This window comes from Pelodiscus sinensis, chromosome 5 (genome assembly GCF_049634645.1).
Source record: "Pelodiscus sinensis isolate JC-2024 chromosome 5, ASM4963464v1, whole genome shotgun sequence".
Classification (NCBI taxonomy): domain Eukaryota; kingdom Metazoa; phylum Chordata; order Testudines; family Trionychidae; genus Pelodiscus; species Pelodiscus sinensis.
This window is the reverse complement of record NC_134715.1, coordinates 68,270,368-68,290,647: the sequence shown is the minus strand read 5'-3', so window position 1 is coordinate 68,290,647 and position 20,280 is coordinate 68,270,368. Positions and strand designations below refer to the sequence as shown.

Genomic DNA, 20,280 nt, shown 5'->3' with positions numbered 1-20,280 from the left:
TCTGTCGACAAAACTTCTGTCGACATAGAGCGTCTAGACACATTCAGTTCTGTCGACAAAGCAAGCTGCTTTGTCGACAAAACCCTGTAGTCTAGACGCAACCCTACAGGCAATAACACCTTCTGTTGACAGAACTCTGTCAACAGAAGGTGTTATGCCTCGTAAAATGAGGTTTACCAGCGTCGACAAAACTGCTGAGTTCTGTCGACGTTATGTCGACAGAACTCAGCGGTAGTGTAGACGCAGGTATAGTTTTGTCGACAAAAGTCCACTTTTGTCGACAAAACTCAGTAGTCTAGACACACCCTTAGTCCTGTTACCCAAGGTTAAAGCCCCACATCTAAGCAAGCCCTAGCAACCCAATTAAAAGAGGGCTGTAATCCACTTTTGGGTCCTGATTCACAGTTTGAAAACCACTGCTTTATATCTCCCTGAATGGAGTGCAGCAGGAGCTTGTAATTAGGGTTGATCAGGTTTCCCATCTAAGAGAGGCTATGAAGGATCAGAAAGGTGGTTTTGTACAGACTTAAAATGAAATAGGGCTTAATCTGAATGCCAGAAAATAACAGTGATGAATTTTCAACACTGTAGAGTTCTGGTGTCCACATTTTAAAAACAATAGCGAAAAACTGGAAAGGATGCAGAAAAGAACCACAAAAAAGAAGTGAAGAAAATGCCATATGCATTGAGAGACTTAAAAAGCTCAATCAAAGAGAAAACTAAGAGTTTATTTGATGCCATGTATAAGTACCAACATAGGGGAATACTGGATACATGACTGTATGTCTACACTACTGAGTTTTGTCAGAAAAATGGCAGTTTTTCTGACAAAACCCAAGTTACATCCACACTGCAATCGTATTCTTCTGAAAGTAAACTGAAAGATCAGAGGGAGTTTTTCCGGCATTGGCAACCCTCTTTTTAAGAGGAAGAAGCCTTTTTCCGAAAGAGCGCTTTCAAAAGAAGAGGAAAGAGCTCAGGTACCCTCGTGGCCATTCTGTCCATAGTAATCACAGCTTAAATGCGAAATAGTGTCCATTCTGCGTGGATGCTATCTTTTGAAAAAGCAGAAAAAAAACTTCTTCCAAAAGAAGCCTGCAGTCTAGACATAGCCTAAATGACTCGGTAATATAGCAGAGAAAAGCAAACAAGAAATAATGACTAGCAGCTAAAGTCAGATATATATACATGGGAAATAAGGTGAAAAAAAAGCAGTGAGGGTGATTAACTTTGGGGAGAAAAAGTGACAGTCTCTTTTGATATTTTCAAAATCAAGAATGGATGCTGTAGCCAGACACAAACCCCATCTTGTCCCCCCACCTCCCCCGAGATCAAGAGAAAGGCAGTCAGCCTTTGATGCCCTGGGAACGCAGGTGTGCTGCCTGTCCCTGACTCTACCATAAACAGAAACCAGACAGTAAATGGGCTAGCTGACGACCCGGGGCCTCCCGTCGCCCTGATGGCTAGTACCAGTAATTGACATGCCTGCACTGTCCCAGGAGAGGAATCTTCGCCCATCACATACCAGAGGTGCCCATTGTCTGCATTTTCCCAGATGTAAATTATGCTTTGCACCCGTCATGGGAAATTTGGTGTTCAAAGCCATTTTTCCTAATTGGCCACTTGGAAGAAGCCTACATGACCCAAGGGGTATAAAAAGAGGTTCAGCAGCCCACCCCATTTGAGCTCCAATCATCTATACTTGCTGGCAGGTATTGATTGTCTCCCGAGGTCTGTGGGACGCCCAACCTCGCCCTACTTCTACCCGAGGGATTGAGAGAAAGACGCTGGCCACGCCAAGTCTGGAACGCAGGGGTGAGAATATATACCTGCTATGTGTCTATTTTGCATGCATTTAATAAGAGCTCAGAGAACCAAAAGGGTTTCATGGTACCTGTAAGTGACTTATTAGTGTAATTTCTGTCCTGTCCTTTGTAGTGGCTGTGTTATCTGTAACACAGTAGTAGCATTTAACAACTAAGTTTACCCTGTAACAATAAAATAGTAACTGTTTAAGCTTTAACCTGACTCCTTCAGTTGCTGTAACAGAACCAAGCACAATTTAAAAGAACTTCAGCCGGTCATAAGGGACTCACTGCCCTGACCGTCAGCTGACAGATGCCTATCTGGAAAGTATGCTTTCATCAAAACAAGTTATTGAGCTAAACGCAGGGGTAACTGGGTGAAGTGTAAGAGTCTGTCATATAACTGTGTTTAGACTAGTTAATTGTCATGGGGATGGATAGCCAAAAACACTCTTTTAGAGGAAATGGGCATAGCTTGATCTATGGTAGCTGGGAGGGAGCTGATCTGAGACATATTTGCAAAAGATCAGGTGATTATAAAAAGCAAGCAAGCGACTCAGCTGGATTACAGAGCTGCCAGGAGCTAGAAGGCTATAACATAAAGAAGAGTGTGGCAAGGTAATCCCACTCCTGGGTCCCAGACAGAGGAGTAGCGAAGGAAGTGCAGGGGGGGCAATTGCCCCGGGCGCCACACTAAGGGGGCACCAGGCCGGGATGAGAGCAAGCGCACGCTGTGCAAGCTTACCTGGTATGGGCAGCGAGTTATATGGCTGTCCTCCACCCCCCGGTCCCGGATGGTCTCTGCTATGCGCAGCATTCAGTCGGCTCCCTCTTGCCCGCGCATGCTGCTGGCTGCTGCTGCCGCCATGCGCAGCGTTTCCAGGTGACGGGGGAGACACCTGGGCGTGACGTAACATCACGGCCCGGGACATTAAAAGTGTTCGGTGCTGCGTGGTGACACGCGGCCTAGCTTCTGGTTCGGAGTCCGGGGACTTCTGGGGTCAGAGCGCAGACTCTGGCCACACAAAGTGGAAGGCAGAAGGTACGGCAGGGCAGGGCAGGGCAGGGCAGGGCAGGGCAGAGGGAAAACTAGTGGAAAGGGGTGGGAGAGGAAGGGGCTTGTGCAGAGGGGGAGGGGAGAGGGAAGATACAATTGCCAGGGGGCCAAGTGGAGACAATGAGGAAAAGGGCAGGAGGGGAGGTGTCAGTGGGAAGGGGACAGGGTGATGCTGCGAGAGGAGAGGGTAAGGGCATTAGGGTCTAGAGTGTGGAGGGGAGGTGCTGGAAGAAGGCTTGAAAGGAGGGGTGGGCATGAAAAAGGTAGGGATGGAGCAAGTCATGCGTGAGGGCACAGAGGGGCATGAGGGGAATGGGGGCCGAGAGTGGTGAGGGGGTGGGCATCAGGGAAAAAGAGGGCAAAGGGGGCAGGGGCAGTGAGAGAAGGGGGAGGCACCAGGATGGTGCAGGGCTAAGGGAAGGTGCAGGTGCCAGGGGATTCTGGGGGTGAAGCAGAAGGGCAGACACCTGCAGGGAGGGTCCAGCACCAGAGGAGAGAGGCAGTGCAGGTGTGTAGAGGGAGGTGTTAGAAGAGGGGATGAGGAGGGGTAGCTCACCTAATCAGAGTGGGGCTACTGGAGGAATGGGCACAGGGAGGAGACAAGGGCTGGTGGAGGGGGGCAGGTCGCAGGAGGGCTGAGGAAAGTGAGAAGGGCAGGAGTCAGGACAGCAGAGGAGGGTGAAGAGTTGGGTGGCAGCAGGCACCAGGGGAGATGATGGAGCAAGGAGAGGAGACATGGCAGCAGAGAGAAAAGGTAAAGGTTTAAAAATATTTATTAATAGCTTGGTATGCTGCCCACAGCCAGTTTGTTTGCGCCCCGCGGTGCAGTTTGGGTTTATGTGGGGATCAACATAGCTGGCGAGTGGGAGCCAAAACAAAAAAGTAGTCAGTTTAATGATCTTCTGTTGATATGCGTTTTAGTAGTTAAATTCTTGGACTGTCATTGCTCATGAAAAGTGCTGTCACATAGGTAGAAATCGGGGAAATGTTGCATTTTATTAATAGCAGCAGAACTGACTTAAATGGGGCCTGTGTGTTGTGTAGTCTTGCCTTAATCTTTGTATTCATGCATGTCAGTGTGAGAGAAGCTATTTGTATATATTTGTTGGCATATGCAATCACACTTAAGTTGAGGCCCTCAGCATGTTCTATAAGTATCAGTGTGGCCCATGGGGCTTCAAAAGTTGAGTTGCCCTAGCTCATCCCTGACAGGTGTCTGTCTAACCTGGTCTTAAATATCTCCAGTGATGGAGATTCCGCAATCTCCCTAGGCAATTTATTCCAGAGTTTAACCGCCCTGACAGGCAGGAAGTTTTTCCTAATGTCCAACCTAAACCTCCCTTGCTGCAATTTAAGCCCATTGCTTCTCATCCTAACCTCAGAGGCCAAGGAGAACAATTTTTCTTCCTCCTCCTTATGATACTCTTTTAGATACTTGAAAGCTACTCTCATGACCCTTTTTGGTTTTCTTTTTTCCAAGGTAAACAAGTCCAATTTCTTCACCCTTGCCTTATATCTCATGGGCTGGCTCTGCGGGCTTCTGGGGGTGGAAGCTCTCCTGCAGCCCCCCAATTGCTCCCTCTCCCCAGATGGCAGCCTGCGGCAAATGCAGCCGGTCTGATGGCCGAGTGCTGTGATGTGCCCAGTGTGGGTACTCCGGGCAATCCAAGCAAGGACTGCTTTGCAAGCGGGGCACCCCTGAGAACTGTCTGTCCAGGGTGGGGGTCGGGTCCCTTTAAGCACAGCCCTCGACTAGCCTGAGACAGCAGCTCCACGCTCTAAGTCCTCATCTGATGCCCTGCCGGCACTGCTTCCGGTCATCCTTAACCCCAGTTCAGGGTCCACTTAATGTGGACATGCTAGTTCGAATTAGCAAAACGCTAATTCGAACTAGTTTTTTAGTCTGGATGCGTTAGTTCGAATTAGCGTAGTTCGAATTAACTAATTCGAACTAAGTTAGTTCGAATTAGCGCTGTAGTGTAGACATACCCTCAGACAGCTCAGTCAGGAGCTAGATGTCGATATGTTTTTCCCACTGTAGGTGGACTTTGGAACAGTTCTAAAGCCAATCCATTAATTTACTGCTTTGTGTTTGCTCTTGGGTCAGAGATTTGTCTTGATGGAGATGGTCTTATCTCCCCAGGCTCCCAGACATCGGACTGTTTGTCCCTCCTTACATGCACTTGGTACCAGTTCCAAAAGCCTCTCAATAGACCCTGACAGATTCCCAATATGCCTGTTGTGCATTGCACAACTCTATATTCCACTCTCCTGAAGTCACATAAGCAGATCCTTCATACACATACAAGAGAAAATGCTTAAACTATGCCTAATGGATTAGTCAATTGCCTAAGAAGTAGGATGAAACACAAAGCTTCTTATTCTGCCAGTTAGAACACTCACTATCCCAGCTTCCATGATCTGCAGAAGTAGGTTCAGGATACTCCTGGGGGAGACCAGGCAGGGATTGTGGGGGACTAATAAGCCAGGCTGAACAGGGAATCCTACAAAGGAGTATGCTAGCATTCAACTCCTATAATCTCACACTGAATTTATACCCTGCCTCAGTTTTTCTTTCAACTAAATGAGAATGCTGAATCTGTAATGTCCCAATAATTTTAAGCAGTCTCTGAAGTCCCATTCAAAAGCAAATATCTTAAGTAATCTTTGCCAGATATGCCTTCTTTATGTACATGGTATCATGAGTCAAAGTTTCTTCTTACAATACACTCTTACTCTGAAATGAGGACTCAGAATTATAAACATCAATGAAGAAGAGTACACACAGACAAAAGAATTCTCAGCAAAAACGTGGAATAACAAACACATGTCAAAACGTTATGGTTTGGTTACTTACTGTTGCATTTGATCTCCTGTCTTTACTCTACAAATACTGTATTTTCCTGCCTGTTTGTCAAGTATTATCCAGACTTGCTATTTAGTATCATGGATATTGGGCAAATTGTGCTTTAGAACACTTAACTCTCTCTCACCTTCAGTCCTGTGAGACAGGCTTTGCTACCTTCCTCTCTTCTTGGTGGAATCCCGTGATTCTCACACTTTGTTTTTAGACGAGATCGCTAGGCTGCAGCCTCTCTATTTACCAAATAGGTTAACCTGATAGGCCAGGTGGGTTTAGCACTTGTAAACCCTTAACTTCCAGAGACTTGTGATCAGCAGCTAGTTAAAGTGGCTTAAAATAGCTTAGTCAAAACAAAGTAGTATTTATTTGCCAAAAGGAAGACATCATCTAAAAAAATGGTTAGAACAACTAAATGTTGCATACATATATTTCTCTTCCTAAGATTACTCTATCTGTATCTCAGACAGGTCTAGTTTATTATCATATCTGGCTTGGGAAAACCAACGAGCCTGCTGAAGTTCCCCATGACTAACTGCTAGAGACTCATATCTAGCCATGGCTGCTGACAGCTCACACATTCCCCCCTTTCCTATCACAGCATTGTGATAAAGCACTGGGGCTCTGCACTGGTACCCCGCCGACCTCCCAGTTCCCGGGGAGGAGCGAGGATACACCGCACGAGCCCGGCTAGGAAGCCAAGCATAGTGTAGTGCTGGGGCTCCACGTTCAAACCCCACCGGTCTCCCAGCAACCGGGAAGTGGTGAGGCTGCGCTGCAAGAGCCTGGCCAGGGAGGACGCTGCGGCCGTAGGCAAGTGTGCGCCGGGCGATGACGTCACTCGGCGTGCCCCCATAGTACGCCAGGAGGCGGGGCAGGAGTATTTGGGGGCGTGGCGGCGACGGGCGGCATAGGGGCATCGCACCGCCAACTTTAAAAGCCGACCAGTGGGCAGAGGCAGGGAAGGAGGCCCAGGACGGCCGGACGCGGAGGACTGAGGGACGTGTGCGGGAAGGCGCCGGGAAGCAGGGGTCTCCCACCCCAGCGCTGAGAACACCCGCAAGGGGTAGGAAGTGGCCCAGTCCAGGGCAATGGAAGCCTGTGGGTCGGCGTGTTACAGGAGGTCACCCCGCCGACCATAAGGGAGAGAATGCGGCTGTTCTCTTCCTTTTAGGGCCCTGGGCCGGGACCCGGTCGTGAGGGTGGGCCCGGGTCCACCTACCCTCCACCCCATGGAGTGATACTCAGAGAGGGCGTTCAAAGGCCCGTAACTTCTAAAAGGAAACCTTTGGCAGGGACTGGGGTGCACTTATTAAAAGTAGTGTAGCAGACGGCGGACTACGTACTGTCTCTCATTGGAAGAGGGGAATTGGGGAGCGCGGGGTGTGTGTGTGCGCTTACAAGCATCTTGAAGGGTTAGGATCCTCTGATCTTAGGCTTTTAGCCTTGAGAAGAATAAAACATGCAAACCAGGTTGGAGCCAGGCCGAGGTACTCCCCCAATTAATAGCTCCACCCATTGTTCCCTTAAGGAGCCTAATCTTGGGCATTGTTTTGTTTGCATGGAATTGAACAGCCTCCTTGGATTTAATTCTTGATAGGCAGGCAGGATAATATTAAACTGAGGTGTATGTGATACTTGTAAAAAAAGTGATATACATTTCCCACATTTAAAAACAACAGTATCCCAAATCATTATTATTTTTCTGTTTAAATCTACTATATATTTGAGAGTTTGTGCATTTGACTGCCTGTCTGTCCATGAATCTGTTTGTTCAAGAACTCCTCTTAAACGGTAAGATCTAGTGTCATTAAATATGGTAAGCATCTTGCTCTTAACTTAAAGGTAAGGGTTGTGCATGGAATGTGACTGTTTTTCATCAAATGGAAAGAGAGGGCTCTGATATAAGGGACAGTTATATACCAGAATGACAACAGAGGGACAGCAAGCAAGTGTGCCCCAACTTTCCTGACAGCCCCTCAGAGCTGCACAGCAGCCAGCAACTGGGCACTGTGGCCCCACTGCCCCAGGCATGCCCTCCTGCTCATAAGCCCCCATACCTCCCAACCCCCTGCCCTGAGCCACTCCTCAACCCCCAATCCTGACTCCTGCACGTCCACCCCATCCCTTAGCCCCCCCACATCTCCCAACCCCCTGCTCTGATTCTTGCATCTTCCACCCTTCCCTGAGCCCCCCACTTCCAAACCCCCTGCCCTAGGCCCACCCGCATCCACGTCCCTGTCCCGACTCTGGCAACCTCACACCCTCAACCCCCTTCCCTAAAGGACCTGAGAAACTCTGGGTAAATCTTCTAGTATTAAAATATTTATCAGATACAAGAAGTTACAGTGTCTTCATTGTGGACTCTGTGCTGATTTTAGATGCATATACTATACATACCTCTCCCCAGTCCACATTTTTAGATGGTAAGGGATAGTGTAATGTTATATCATAGGCTATTTCTTCCATAAACCATTTGAAACTTTTGCAGTTGTGATCTTCTCGAAACTTTTTCAGCTCAGATATATCCCCATATGGTAGAGCTTTCGTCTCTGGGCGACTGGCATAGAAGTAATCTTTGTACTCATCCCACCAAACTTCCACAACTCTGACATAGTTCTGTGAGGGGAAAAACATCACTATTGCAAAACATATACAAGATATTGGTTCTATGAGGAATTTAATCCCACAGATTTAAGAATTCTTATAAGCTTGTTAATACATGCTTTTCATAGCACTCATAATTTGCCATCTTTAACAGAAGATACAGCACAAGAGTAGCTTTTTATATATTTCTGGGGTAACACTAGCATAATTAAGTAAATTTAGTGAAGGCTGTAATTATTACTCAGTCTAGGGAATTCTCTTTTTGGAGAAAAAGATGCCTTAGTTATGAATACCAGGAAAACAGTGCTGTTCATATAATTGCAATACTCTAGGAAATGTGAAGTACCATCTGGAGTTTATTTTCACCTTCTACACATCCAACTATTAGACATCTATTAATCCCCAACTGGATTCCACAAGTTTAACTGATTTGGATCTTAGGGCTTGTTTACACTATAGAAAATATGCAGCACAGTTGTGTCACTTGCAGTGCCATAGTGCAGACACCAGCTATAGCGACACAAGGATTTTTTCAGTCACCGTAGCTAATCCTCCCACCTAAACTTCTGGCAGTAGTTAAGGTGACGGAAGAATTCCTTAATTGTCTTAGTGGTGTCTATATTGGAGCGTATGTCACCTTAATGACACCTCTTAGGAGCATACGTTTTTCAATACTTCTAAGTGTGGACCAACCGTTAAACAGTTCAATTGATAGAGCACAGAGATTCCACCTTCTCTCCGGTGTTTGCACTGGCTCAACAGTATGAATAGGAATTACTCATAAACTTTTAGACAGACAGACAGATATAGATTAAAATTATCTTCAACTTCACAGAATCTTATCACAAACTGTCTTTCCCGCCTTGTTTTCATTCCTTGTAGCAAGCTCTCTAGCTACCTGTTATGTGAGGTATTTTATCCACATTCTTATATGGACCGCATCACCGTAATATCTGAATGCATGGGGCACATATAGTACTTACTTTAAGCATAGTGCAATGTTAACAATATGCAGTTAGGACATTCCTGTCATTCAAATAAGTGGATATCACTGAACATACAAGGGTTCAGAAGTGTTTGGTAAGAAGAGACCAGTTTTACATTGTCACTTTCAAAAACAGAACAGCAGTTTAAACTAGAATAGAATATTATTATTATAGCACAGTATTTATGAGGGTAGTAGTGATGTATATTTTACTTAGGGAGAAAATTAGCCCCGATGAGGAATTTTCATATAAATAACGAGTGCTGCAATCAGATTTATCAGACTAAGGCAGTTGGAATAAAGGACTTAGTGATTATTCTTAAAGAAATATAAGGTTTCCTCAAATGAGGAGCATATGATAACTTACAGTAATTTGAGTTCTTCCAGGTATTTTGTCCCTGTGGGTGCTCCATTATAGGATGTACATGCACCTGTGCCCTCTTGACTGAGAATGCAAAGTGGTGTCTATGGGCACAGATTTGCTCATGGCAGCATCTGAGGGTCTGGGAAAAACCTGTTGTGGGTTGTAATGGAACAGCCTATATTTCTATGACATTTGAATTCTACAAAATCTTTCTGTTGCATGAACATAAATTTCCAGTGATCAGAGTCTATGTCAGAGCCTTCAAAGGGGCTCTCAATCATGGGTGGTATACTAAAAGCTGGACGTGTCAGTCAATACTAAGGTAGACCGCTTTGCATTCTCTGGTCATAAGTGCAAAGGTGCATACTTATCCTACAGCAGAGCACTCTCATAGAGACATACTGAAAGACTTGTAATAAAGAAGAAATATAGCATGTGTACAAACATCATTATTGTACCACTCTGTAGTTTTATGTAAAGCCCTACCTTCAGTGTAGGAGAAGACCCAACATACACCGGGGGTGGATTTCCTTGCCAGCCCTGGAGACGATAGATGTGTCCAACACGAGAACAAGGAACAAACAACAACTTCCCTCCACACTGCCAGATCTACAAGTTCAGGAAAAAAGAGTGATGGAAAAGTTGATAATATACATACAAGCTAAACTTGAGAAAAATATAAACTAATTTAAAAACAGATTAGATATTTTAGAATTAGATTAACTGGATAACATGCTGAGTTCATAAAATAATTTTCTTCAAGCTTAAGCATCAACTTTCAAATGAGGGCTTGAAATAGAAATCCTGGGCTATATCCATGACATTCATTAGTTTTACAATGGACGTGTTTATAAACACCATTTTATAAATCATATTTTTGGGATCCTATTCCATGACTATCTGCAAAAACAGGAATAAATGTGTATACAAAAAATGGAAGTAATTAGATTTATTTTATTAAACATCAGTTAATATTTCATCATCATAGGCAGTACTTCAGCATTTATACTTACCCAAAATATTTTTCCTACTGAAAGTTATGAGGACACAGAACTCTCGGTTAACTCACTGGACTACTCTACTCTGAACAGATTTGTTCATCCCAAAATACAGTAGCAGTGGCTGAGGGAGAATCTTAAAAAAATTGCATCAGAATTAGGAGATAATTTTGGTGACCTTCTTTGGGACTTTGTTAATATCCTGAAGAGATCAAGCCTTCAGTTAATAGAAAACTATTTACACATCAACATTACTGTTGTAACCCTAAAACTAAAAAGAGGAGAAGAATACCAGAGTGAAAGTTTGACACAATAACACATACACCTAACATTTTGGTGTCAGCCTTTAAATTAAAAAAAAAAAAGTTTAAATGTAGTTTAAATAATGTTGTGTTTAAATGTTTATAATTAACGATTGGCCTGAACTGTTACACCTGATCTGAAGGCATTAAAACAGTGGGGCCACTTCAAATCATATAAATTCCAGATTTGGACTCGAAGGTGTAGAGAGGGTGTTATGCGCCTGGGGGCAAAAGAAAAATTTCCGCTCCCCGCCGCCACGTGGCACAGCCCCGAACCTGGTGCACAGCTGAGGGTAGCTTGCACCGCATCTTCCCATGAGCAGAATGAATTTTGTGTTGTGCACTAGTACTGAGTCCATGGGGCTTATTTGGATGTGCCACTGTGGCACCCAAGTTATTAATAAATATTTTATAAACCTCTACCGTTTCTCTCTGCTGCCATGTCTCCTCCCCTTGCTCCCTCAACTCCCCTGGTGCTTGCTGCCCCCCAACTCCTCACCCTCCTCTGCTGTCCTGACTCCTGCCCTTCTCACTGCACTTAGCCCTCCTGCGACCTGCCCCCCTCCACCAGCCCTTCTCTCCCCCCTGTGCCCACTCCTCCAGTAGCCTCACTCTGATCATGTGAGCTACCCCTCCTCATCCCCTCTAACACCTCCCACTACACACCTGCACTGCCTCTCCCCTCTGGTGCTGGTCCCTCCCCTGTAGGTGTCTGCCCTTCTGCTTCACCCCCAGAATCCCCTGGCACCTGCACCTTCCCTTAACCCTGCACCCTTCTGGTGCCTCCCCCTTCCCTCACTGCCCCTGCCCCCTTTGCCCTCTTTTCCCTGATGCTCACCCTCATCACCCTCTTCCCCCATTCGCCTCATGCCCCTATGCCCTCACACATGACTTGCTCCATCCCCACCTTTCTCATGCCCACCCCGTCTTTCAAGCCTTCTCCCAGTACCTCCCCCTCACCCCCCTAGATCCCAATAACCTTACCCTCTCCTCTCCCAGCATCACTCTGTCCCCCCTCCCACTGACACCTCCCCTCCTGCCCTTTTCCTCATTGTCTCCACTTGGCCCCCTAGCATGTGTCTCTCCTCTAGGCTGTTTCTTGGTGCCTTCCTCTCCCACTCCCTCCCCGTTCCCGCTCCGCACAAGCCCCTTCCTCTCCCACCCCTTCCTCCTAGTTTTCCCCCTTCCTTGCCCTACCGCACCTTCTGCCTTCCACTTTGTGGGGCTGGAGTCTGCACTCGGGTCCTGGACTCCGAACCGGGAGCTAGGCTGTGCAGCGCAACGCAGCACCGAGCAGTTTTAAGTCTCAGGCTGTGACGTCACGTCATGCCCAGGCGTCTTCCCGGTCACCTGGAAACACTGCGCATGGCGGCAGCAGCAGCCGGCAGTGTGTGCCGGCAAGGGGGAGCCAACTGAATGCTGCGCATAGCAGGGACGGTCTGGGGCCGGAGAAGAATGCACCGGGGGGAGGGGGGATAGTGAGTGGGGGCCTGGGCCAGCTCTAGGCAGGGCTGGGGGGGAGACCCAGCTCCAAATATTGCTGGAGCAGGGCCCCCGGCTCTGAATATTGCTAGAGCATGGGCACCACGAGCTCATATAACATGCCCCCCATGAGCATCAGGTGAGCCTGCACAGCGTGCGCTCACTCTCACCCCAGCCCAGCGTCCCCCTAGCGTGGCGCCCAGGGGCAATTGTCCCTCCTTCGCTACGCCTCTGTTTGGACTGCATGACTTGGGACTATGTGTTCATAATATATTTGTTTTTTATTATGATTATTTTACATTCTTCACTTTGTGCATCTTATTACCCTATTTGTTTTCTTTGAGCAGTTTTGTTTAAAAGTTTACCTAAAGAGGTTTCCTTTACAAATTCCGATATTCCATAATGTTATATTTGCAAGCTTGAGCATAACATTGGCTAATGTGGTGTTTTGTTCTTTTGAAGAATTATGGACAAAAAACAAATATGAACACAGATTAAAACAGTTTAAATGTTCATTATAGGACTATGTAGTTACCTCCACCGTGACTATAAAAATCACTAAATAACTGTAGTGGGGCGGTCACCCTGCTCCACGGAAAAAAGGGTTAAAAACAGCCCTGGGAGACACTCTTGTTCCAGAGATGGAGCAGGAGGGACATGGCTGCCAGGAAAGCTGTGTAATAGGGCATTACTCATCGCTGTTGCACGTCCTGCCAATTATGCAGGAATTAACTGAGCACTGGAGCGCCCCCCTTCCAGCCGCTGTCTCCCTTGCTGTTACCTGTTTATGTGTTAATGCCTCTGCCACTTTATGTTAGGAACCATGTCGCTCCCAGACTGCAGCGCCAGTCCCTCAGCCCTGCCACAGTGCCCCCACACTCTAGGGTCCTCCACCTCAGGGAATCCCTAACCCCATATACCCTCCATGAATCAGTGACCCTACTGCTTGTCATCATCAAGTCCCTTACCTCAGGGGCAAACTACAGTCTGAAATGGTCACTTATAGGCAAGGGGGTGTAGACCTGCTGCTTTCTACTGCCCTGGCTGCCTCCCTGCAGCTCTAGAACCCCCTCAGGCCTCTGTTACTGGGCCTCAGCTTGTGTATGCTAGGGTCAGAGGTCCCCTGGCTCATGCTGCCTTTCCTCCAGCATTCTCTGTCCATTGTTCCTATGCTAGCAGGCATCTAGGTCCTTCTTCTTCCCTCTAGAGCTGAAGCAAGAGAGTCTTCAGCCTGACTAGTCATATCTTTTATAAAGCCCTCCTGGGCACTGATTGGCTTATTCTAGCTCACCTACAATTGGATCCCAGGACAGCCCTTTCCCAGGGCTGTTTTTAGCCCTTTTTTCTCTAGAGCAGGGAGCCTACACCACTACAATGACCTTTCTCAATTTCTAAACCCCAAAGCAGTCCTTGCTCAAGCAAGACTCAGCACTGGAAAAAGAAAGGCATTGCAAATGAGCATTGAGGCTCATTAGGAGAGTTCTGATTGGTGTTGCAATCTGATTACAAATGTGCTCAGTTTCTTTAATAAAATTCAACCCCAAATTAAAGGGTTATTGTCGAGGATGTAAGATCGGAAACTCCACCTAAAACATTTGTTCCTGTTATTGGGGACACACCTCTCTAGACTCCAAAGGACGTAGGTGCAAGCAGAATAAACGGATATAAGAAATTAATTCTTATGATCCTAATACATCTTGCTAGATGGAAGAGCACACGTGTCTAGCAATCACAACAAAATCCTGTGCCCTGGATTAGTTGGTGAGGAGTAACTTGGTTGGAATTTTTCTATTTATTAACCCTTGTTTTGGCACAATTCTTTTATTTTTTTTAAATTCATAATTCTGAAGAACTATAAGGTCATTTTTCACTCAGAAGATTGATGAGGAAAGGGGAAAGCATTGGTATATTTAGTTTTCTTGACAGAATTCTTTAAAGCCATGTCCATCTATGTCATATGTACCTATTCTGAGAGATATAGGATCTTATCTTACACAACTCCTTTTATTAAATAAGAGCACTTTTTACTATGCTTATACAGTAAAACTCCAATAGTCCGGCATTCCTGATAGTCCGGCATCAAAATGGCAAGAGCCTAGTGAGTGAGCTTCAGCAAAAAAAGAGTCACAAGGTAACAGCGGCAGCAGCTGAACTGAGCAAGGGTAAAAAAGGCTTAAAAAACCTAAAGCATTACAGTATACTGTATACAGTATGTACAATAAAAAGGGTTAAGAACACTTTATATACAGTATATAATGTATACAGTATATATATAACCTGCTTATAGTACCTCCTGATAGTCCGGCATATCTGATAATCCGGCACCACCTAAATCCCATAGGTTCTGGATTATCGGAAGTCTACTGTACATATGTTTTAAATATAACCACTCTACAGTATTTTCTTTCATTTGAAAGTAAAGAAAGTATAAGTACTTCTAGAACTAGGTAATTTTTTCATTTTAAAAGACAGATCAATTTTGCAGTTACCTTGTAAGAAATTTCAAAGTTTTCACCTCCCCAGATTTGAAGACCTGGATCATAGAGACCAAGTTCAAAGAAGAAGTCACGTTCTATGGCAAATAATCCACCAGCCATTGCAGGAGACCTAAAAGAAAGAAATAACAAATTCCTTTCACTGACAGAACATGACAGTTTTCTGGAAAAAAATTTACTCTTAATTAAATAAGTAATTAAAATGGCAATCCATTTAGAAATTACTAGGCTTTGTTACTGGTTCATTATAAGTTTACTGTGATTTCCTGAATTTGACACTTGTGGTAGTTTTAAAGAAATCACTTATTACAGTTCTGAAATATTTAGAGCACTAGGAATTGGGGTTTCCAGGCAGCCAATTTGCATATAAAGTTGCATGCCACTTGTTACCTTGAGAAGAATCACTGTGGTGATAAATAGAAAAAAGTCTATTAATCTCTTGAGGCATTTGACAGCAAGTGCAGTAGACTAGGCTCTACTGTACACATTGTTCTGAGAAGCTGCCACCTTGAAATCTCATTGTGCAACATTCTAGTTATATAGTTTTAAAATTAATGTGAAATCAGTGGGAGGGTCAGGCACAGAGGAAAAATAATTTAGAATTATTCTCCATGACATTTTCAAGATGGGCAATGTACAGGCTTCAAATTTAGGTTTTTGCTAATAAAATAATTTTGTAAAACCTTCTACATGTGCCAATTTGATAAAATTAAAAACTTAAATGAAAAGATATTCTAGTTTTTATTTAAACATTTTAGTGCAATGGTTGCAAATAAAATTCTTTAGCACATGCTAGGCACATGAGAAAGTTAAACTAGCTATTCTATTTTCATTGGACTTGTACTGTGCTTTCCACCTCAGGATCTAAAAGCGCTATAAACAATTAATGAATTAAGCTCACCCAAACCCTGTGAGGTAGGCAACTTACTTTTTTTAAATTTTTTTTTTAAGCACAACAGATAAGGCAACAGGACTACAGAGTCTCCTGGTCATCAAGATGATCTGTGGCAGACAGGAATAGAAACAAAGTCTCCATCTTACCCTTGCTGAGCTAAGTAAAATCCATTCAAGCAAACTAATAACATCAAATGTGAATAGATTTTTTAAAAATCTGCTTTGTTTCATGGTGGTGTCATTCATAAAATTAAGAAATAATTTTTAATTTAATGATGCCCTTTTTAAGAGATATAAATGGTTAATAATTCAACTACAAGAGTTGGCATCTAAACCTTTTTCTTTTTTAAATTTTCACCCTCAGAACTGTTCTGAAAACAGTTTAAGGATTTTAAAGAGCTGTGGACAAGGAATGTGATAGCAACTTTTAAGACAGCTTAACATTGACTAGTTTAGTGATAATACAGTTCCAGTCTGGACTGCCTTCTTTTCTAGGAAAGGATATTGACTATATTACTTAAAATGGACCAAAGCTTCGTAATTTCAATGTTTTGCCATTTTTGCAAAGAAAAATCATGAAGTGAGGGGCTGAATGAAATATAATATCAGTTCCTGCAATTTGTTTAAAACATAAAAAGTGATATGAAATACTATTTTCTAAATACATGAAAGTACTTTCAAATAAAAGTAATTGATTCCAAGATTACAGTACTATAAAGGAAAATACAGAGCAGAACCACAGCCTCCCAAGTTTCAAAAGAAGTTCAGTAACACTAATTTTAAGCAATTTTGCATGTATTTTTGATAGAAAACGTTCCACTCATGAAGCAAAAGAAATAGGATAAAATACACAGAATTCATAATAGCCTGGAATTCTTTTTAGTTAAGTACATTGCAGGGAGCAAACTTAGAGCTAACAGGTTATCTTTCTAAGATTAAAAGTACTGAATACTGAAGTAGATCAGATGTGACCTTTCACAAAGAAAGTGGGAACAATCTGACAACAAAAAGGGCTCCTGATGCACTTGTATTAACCTGTTAACAAGGAGCTGTACACATGCATCCATGAGAGAAAACATTTTATATATTATGATTTTTTGAACATTTGTAGCAAGCTTATTATGGAACAAATAATTAAATGAGCAATTATTGTTCCCAAAGCTATACCTGAAAAGGGCCCCCATTAATAGTTCCATGAATTTTGCTTGGAAACTAAATGATAAGAATATTTCAAAATTGTATTTTGAAATACATCCTATGTTTTGCTTGGAGTGTTAAGTACATAACAAGAGAAACAGAAAGGCACAAGGAGTTAGTGAAGCTACATAAGCAGCATTTCCAAAATACTTAGTAATATAGTTAGATACTTTTTTTGGATAAAGCATCTTTAGTTGTTTTAAAAGTACGTGAAAGTATTTAGTAGATCATTACTCCTTAAGAAAAGAAGTGGGTAAGTGATTTAGTGATTACCGATACGGCTCAGTTTTTGTCTCTCTCATTTCCTTCTCTCGCTTGGTCAAAGGCACCCTCTTCCATAGCATACTCCAATCCCATGCTCCTCTAGCAAACCCATCTTCGTCACCACCCCCTTGGGGTACAATAGCATAAGTGTTGCCATCTATGACATCTATGAGCGGCACAGTGCATGTGGTTCTGCAGGGTTGTGGATGGCGGCAGTGAGGATGAGGTTAGGTACAAGGACCCATATGTCACATTTACACGAATCGTAGTTCATAGGAAAAGAGGGGGAAAAATGAGATGATTTAGATATGCATTCAAAACAATTCCAGAATAAAGACAGCACTGTTTACCGATAAGGCTCAGTTTTATGCTTTCTTTTAGCCTTTTCCTTGTGGCTTAATGGAATTCTTTTCCACAGTAAACTCCAATCCCAGGCCCCTCTGGCAAAACCATCTTCATCCCCACCTTGCTGAGGCTCAATGGAATAATCATTCCCATCTATGTAATCTATTAGAGGCACAGTACATGTAGTTCTGAAACATTATAGAAGGAGAAGAAGAAAGCAAAATATAATTTAAGAAAGATATGCTGTCTATTTTACTACATCTACCATTAACTTTTATTTTGTATTGAAATGTAACTAAAATGAAGGTCAAATGTAATTATGTATCTCAAAAATGTAACACTCCATTTATTGGAAGAAAAAATAATATACCTTTAACAGTCCACACACTAAGGCCATGCATCAAATTATACAATTCTATGGTCACAAGCCAAATTCTGACAGGAAACAAGGCATTAATAACTTGCACCGTAAAAAGTTACCATTGGAACAATTTACCAAAAGTCATGATATATTCTCTGTCACTGGCAATTAAAAAAAAAAAAAAAGATTGCTGTTTTTTTTAAAAATGCACGGTCTAGAAATTATTTTGAGGAAATTCTATCACTTTTGTTATACAAAAGGTCAGATGATGATCACAGTTGTCTCTTCTGGCCTTGTAATCTATGAAATGCATACTGAAAGCAGACAAGTTATGGCTGAAATGTTGACGTACCCATCCTAACCATTGGCCTTCAGATACAATATTACCTGGGGCAATGAGGGGGAAAAACGGGAGACCTTGAGGGTTAAAGGACAGGGGAAGTACAGCTCTTACAATTGTATAATTTTTCCATAATCACTGCTGTTCATGTGGCATCTCAGATGTCAAAATGCAAAAATAGTTCTAACTCTTCTTGTTGCAAATAGGATCTTTCACTATTTAAGACTATATAATTGTTGCCTATAAGTGACTCATAGTAGCACTTGGGAGTTACACCACCCCCAATACTCCTGCCAACATTTTAATTGCTAAATGGGGGGCTGTCACAAGTTCCCTCCCTACCCCTCTGGATGGCCTTCCCTGCACCCCTTCCTCCCACAGGCACTGGAAAACCAAACCGAACCAAACCTTGCTGCTGTTGGATTGCACATGTCTCACCAGTGGTTTTAAAAATAATGGCCAAACATTCCATTAAAAGATTTGCAAATACACAGTTTGTGGTGATCTTTTAGATATAATATGCAATGAAGATAAATATTCTCTTGTTTTTCTCCCAGTGTTTTGACAATAGACTCTCCTAATGCATTGACTGAATCAAAAGCTTAAGCTTTTCCTAAAGGCTTCCATCTTAGAGGCAAATTCTACATTCAAGGTGAAAAGAAGAAGAAGAAGAAGAAGAAAAAGAAAAGGGAAAATGCCACATAATGCTTTACTTCTAACCAGGAGATTGAAGTAACTCTTTTATCTAACTCAGCAAATTTCCATTTCAGGGCTTTGTATAATGGAATAGCAGCACCCCTCATTACTGTGGCCCGCAACACTAACATCTTCCCCTAGGTTTTTTTCTTTGAACTTGTTTCGTCAATGTTTTCCGCAACCAGTTTTCTCTGTCTTTCCTTGCTCAGTTAAAGGAACATTAGACTGAACAGGAGCAAGTTAAGTGCTCCTCTTCTAGGTACAACTGAAGTACCTAGAAAGCTGGCCTATCACCAATGCAGTGGCGTTGCAGGACTTGTTTCATGGCATTTTTTAAGCCTTAGACATATTTGTGGCTTTTAACATTCTAGTGGGACAACAGGCTGAAAGGATTCAACAATTTTAAAATAAAGATATGCTACACTCCCATACCACTCCAGCGACTACTATAAACCAACTAAAGCTAAAATGCAACAGCACAGAACAACGGCAGCAGTCAGGTGGTTCAAAGGAACAGACAGTTGGGATCCTCTTTATGGCTCAAATGGAGTTTCATTAATAAACTATTAGTACATCTGGGCTTGCAGGCAAGGTGAGGATTTGTTTGAAACACTTCTCTATCTTCATATTTAAGAGAAGCAAATATATTTTATAGTAACAAAGAACATATTTATTGCAACCTTAAGGTAGGCTTTTAGTAGTCTGAAAATTCCCACTAAGTCAAAGTTGAGCTCTTTCTCCCTCCCCAATTAAAATCTCAATTTTAAATATATTTTGGTCAGCTTTAACAACAATCTTGTTTAATCAGGCTGCTCATTCATCCGTAGTAGGATATTTCCACAACGGGTCCTATAGGAAAGCCATTGGAATGGACTGGATGCTCCTTAAATGTAATCCACATTTCAGTACAGGCAGTCCCTGGGTTACATGGATCCGACTTACATCGGATCCCTACTTACGAACGGGGTGAGGCAACCCCGCACTAGCTGCTTCCCCCCAGCAGACCAGGAAGACGCGAAGCTAGCACCGCCCCAGCAGACCAGGGAGACGCGGAGCAGCTTTTCTCAGCAGACACCTCAGCTTGAGAATAAAGGACTGAGGGAAGTGAGGTGTGGGAGAATAAAACTGAGCTCTGGAGAAATGTTTGGCTAGAGTTTCCCCTACAATATGTACCAGTTCCCATTTACATACAAATTCAACTTAAGAACAAACCTACAGTCCCTATCTT

At 43.4% G+C, this 20,280-nt stretch overlaps 1 protein-coding gene and 1 long non-coding RNA gene across 3 annotated transcripts in view; one reads left to right on the top strand and one right to left on the bottom strand.

Annotated features, from left to right (window-relative positions):
* GALNT7 (polypeptide N-acetylgalactosaminyltransferase 7) overlaps window positions 1-20,280 on the bottom strand; it is a 107,413-nt gene that overhangs the window by 10,454 nt on the left and 76,679 nt on the right. The window contains exons 6-9 of one of the 2 annotated variants that reach the window (XM_075930203.1): window positions 17,661-17,843; window positions 14,950-15,067; window positions 10,165-10,287; window positions 8,123-8,341 (exon numbers count right to left, since the gene is read on the bottom strand). In XM_075930203.1, the coding sequence (XP_075786318.1) occupies window positions 8,123-8,341; window positions 10,165-10,287; window positions 14,950-15,067; window positions 17,661-17,843 (643 nt within the window). Of the gene's footprint in view, window positions 1-8,122; window positions 8,342-10,164; window positions 10,288-14,949; window positions 15,068-17,319; window positions 17,503-17,660; window positions 17,844-20,280 lie in introns of both variants that reach the window. The other variant, XM_075930202.1, reaches the window with a different exon arrangement.
* On the top strand, window positions 122-19,051 carry LOC142829624 (uncharacterized). The gene is made up of 2 exons (XR_012904240.1): window positions 122-1,815; window positions 15,907-19,051. It is a non-coding gene; the product is annotated as an uncharacterized LOC142829624 (long non-coding RNA).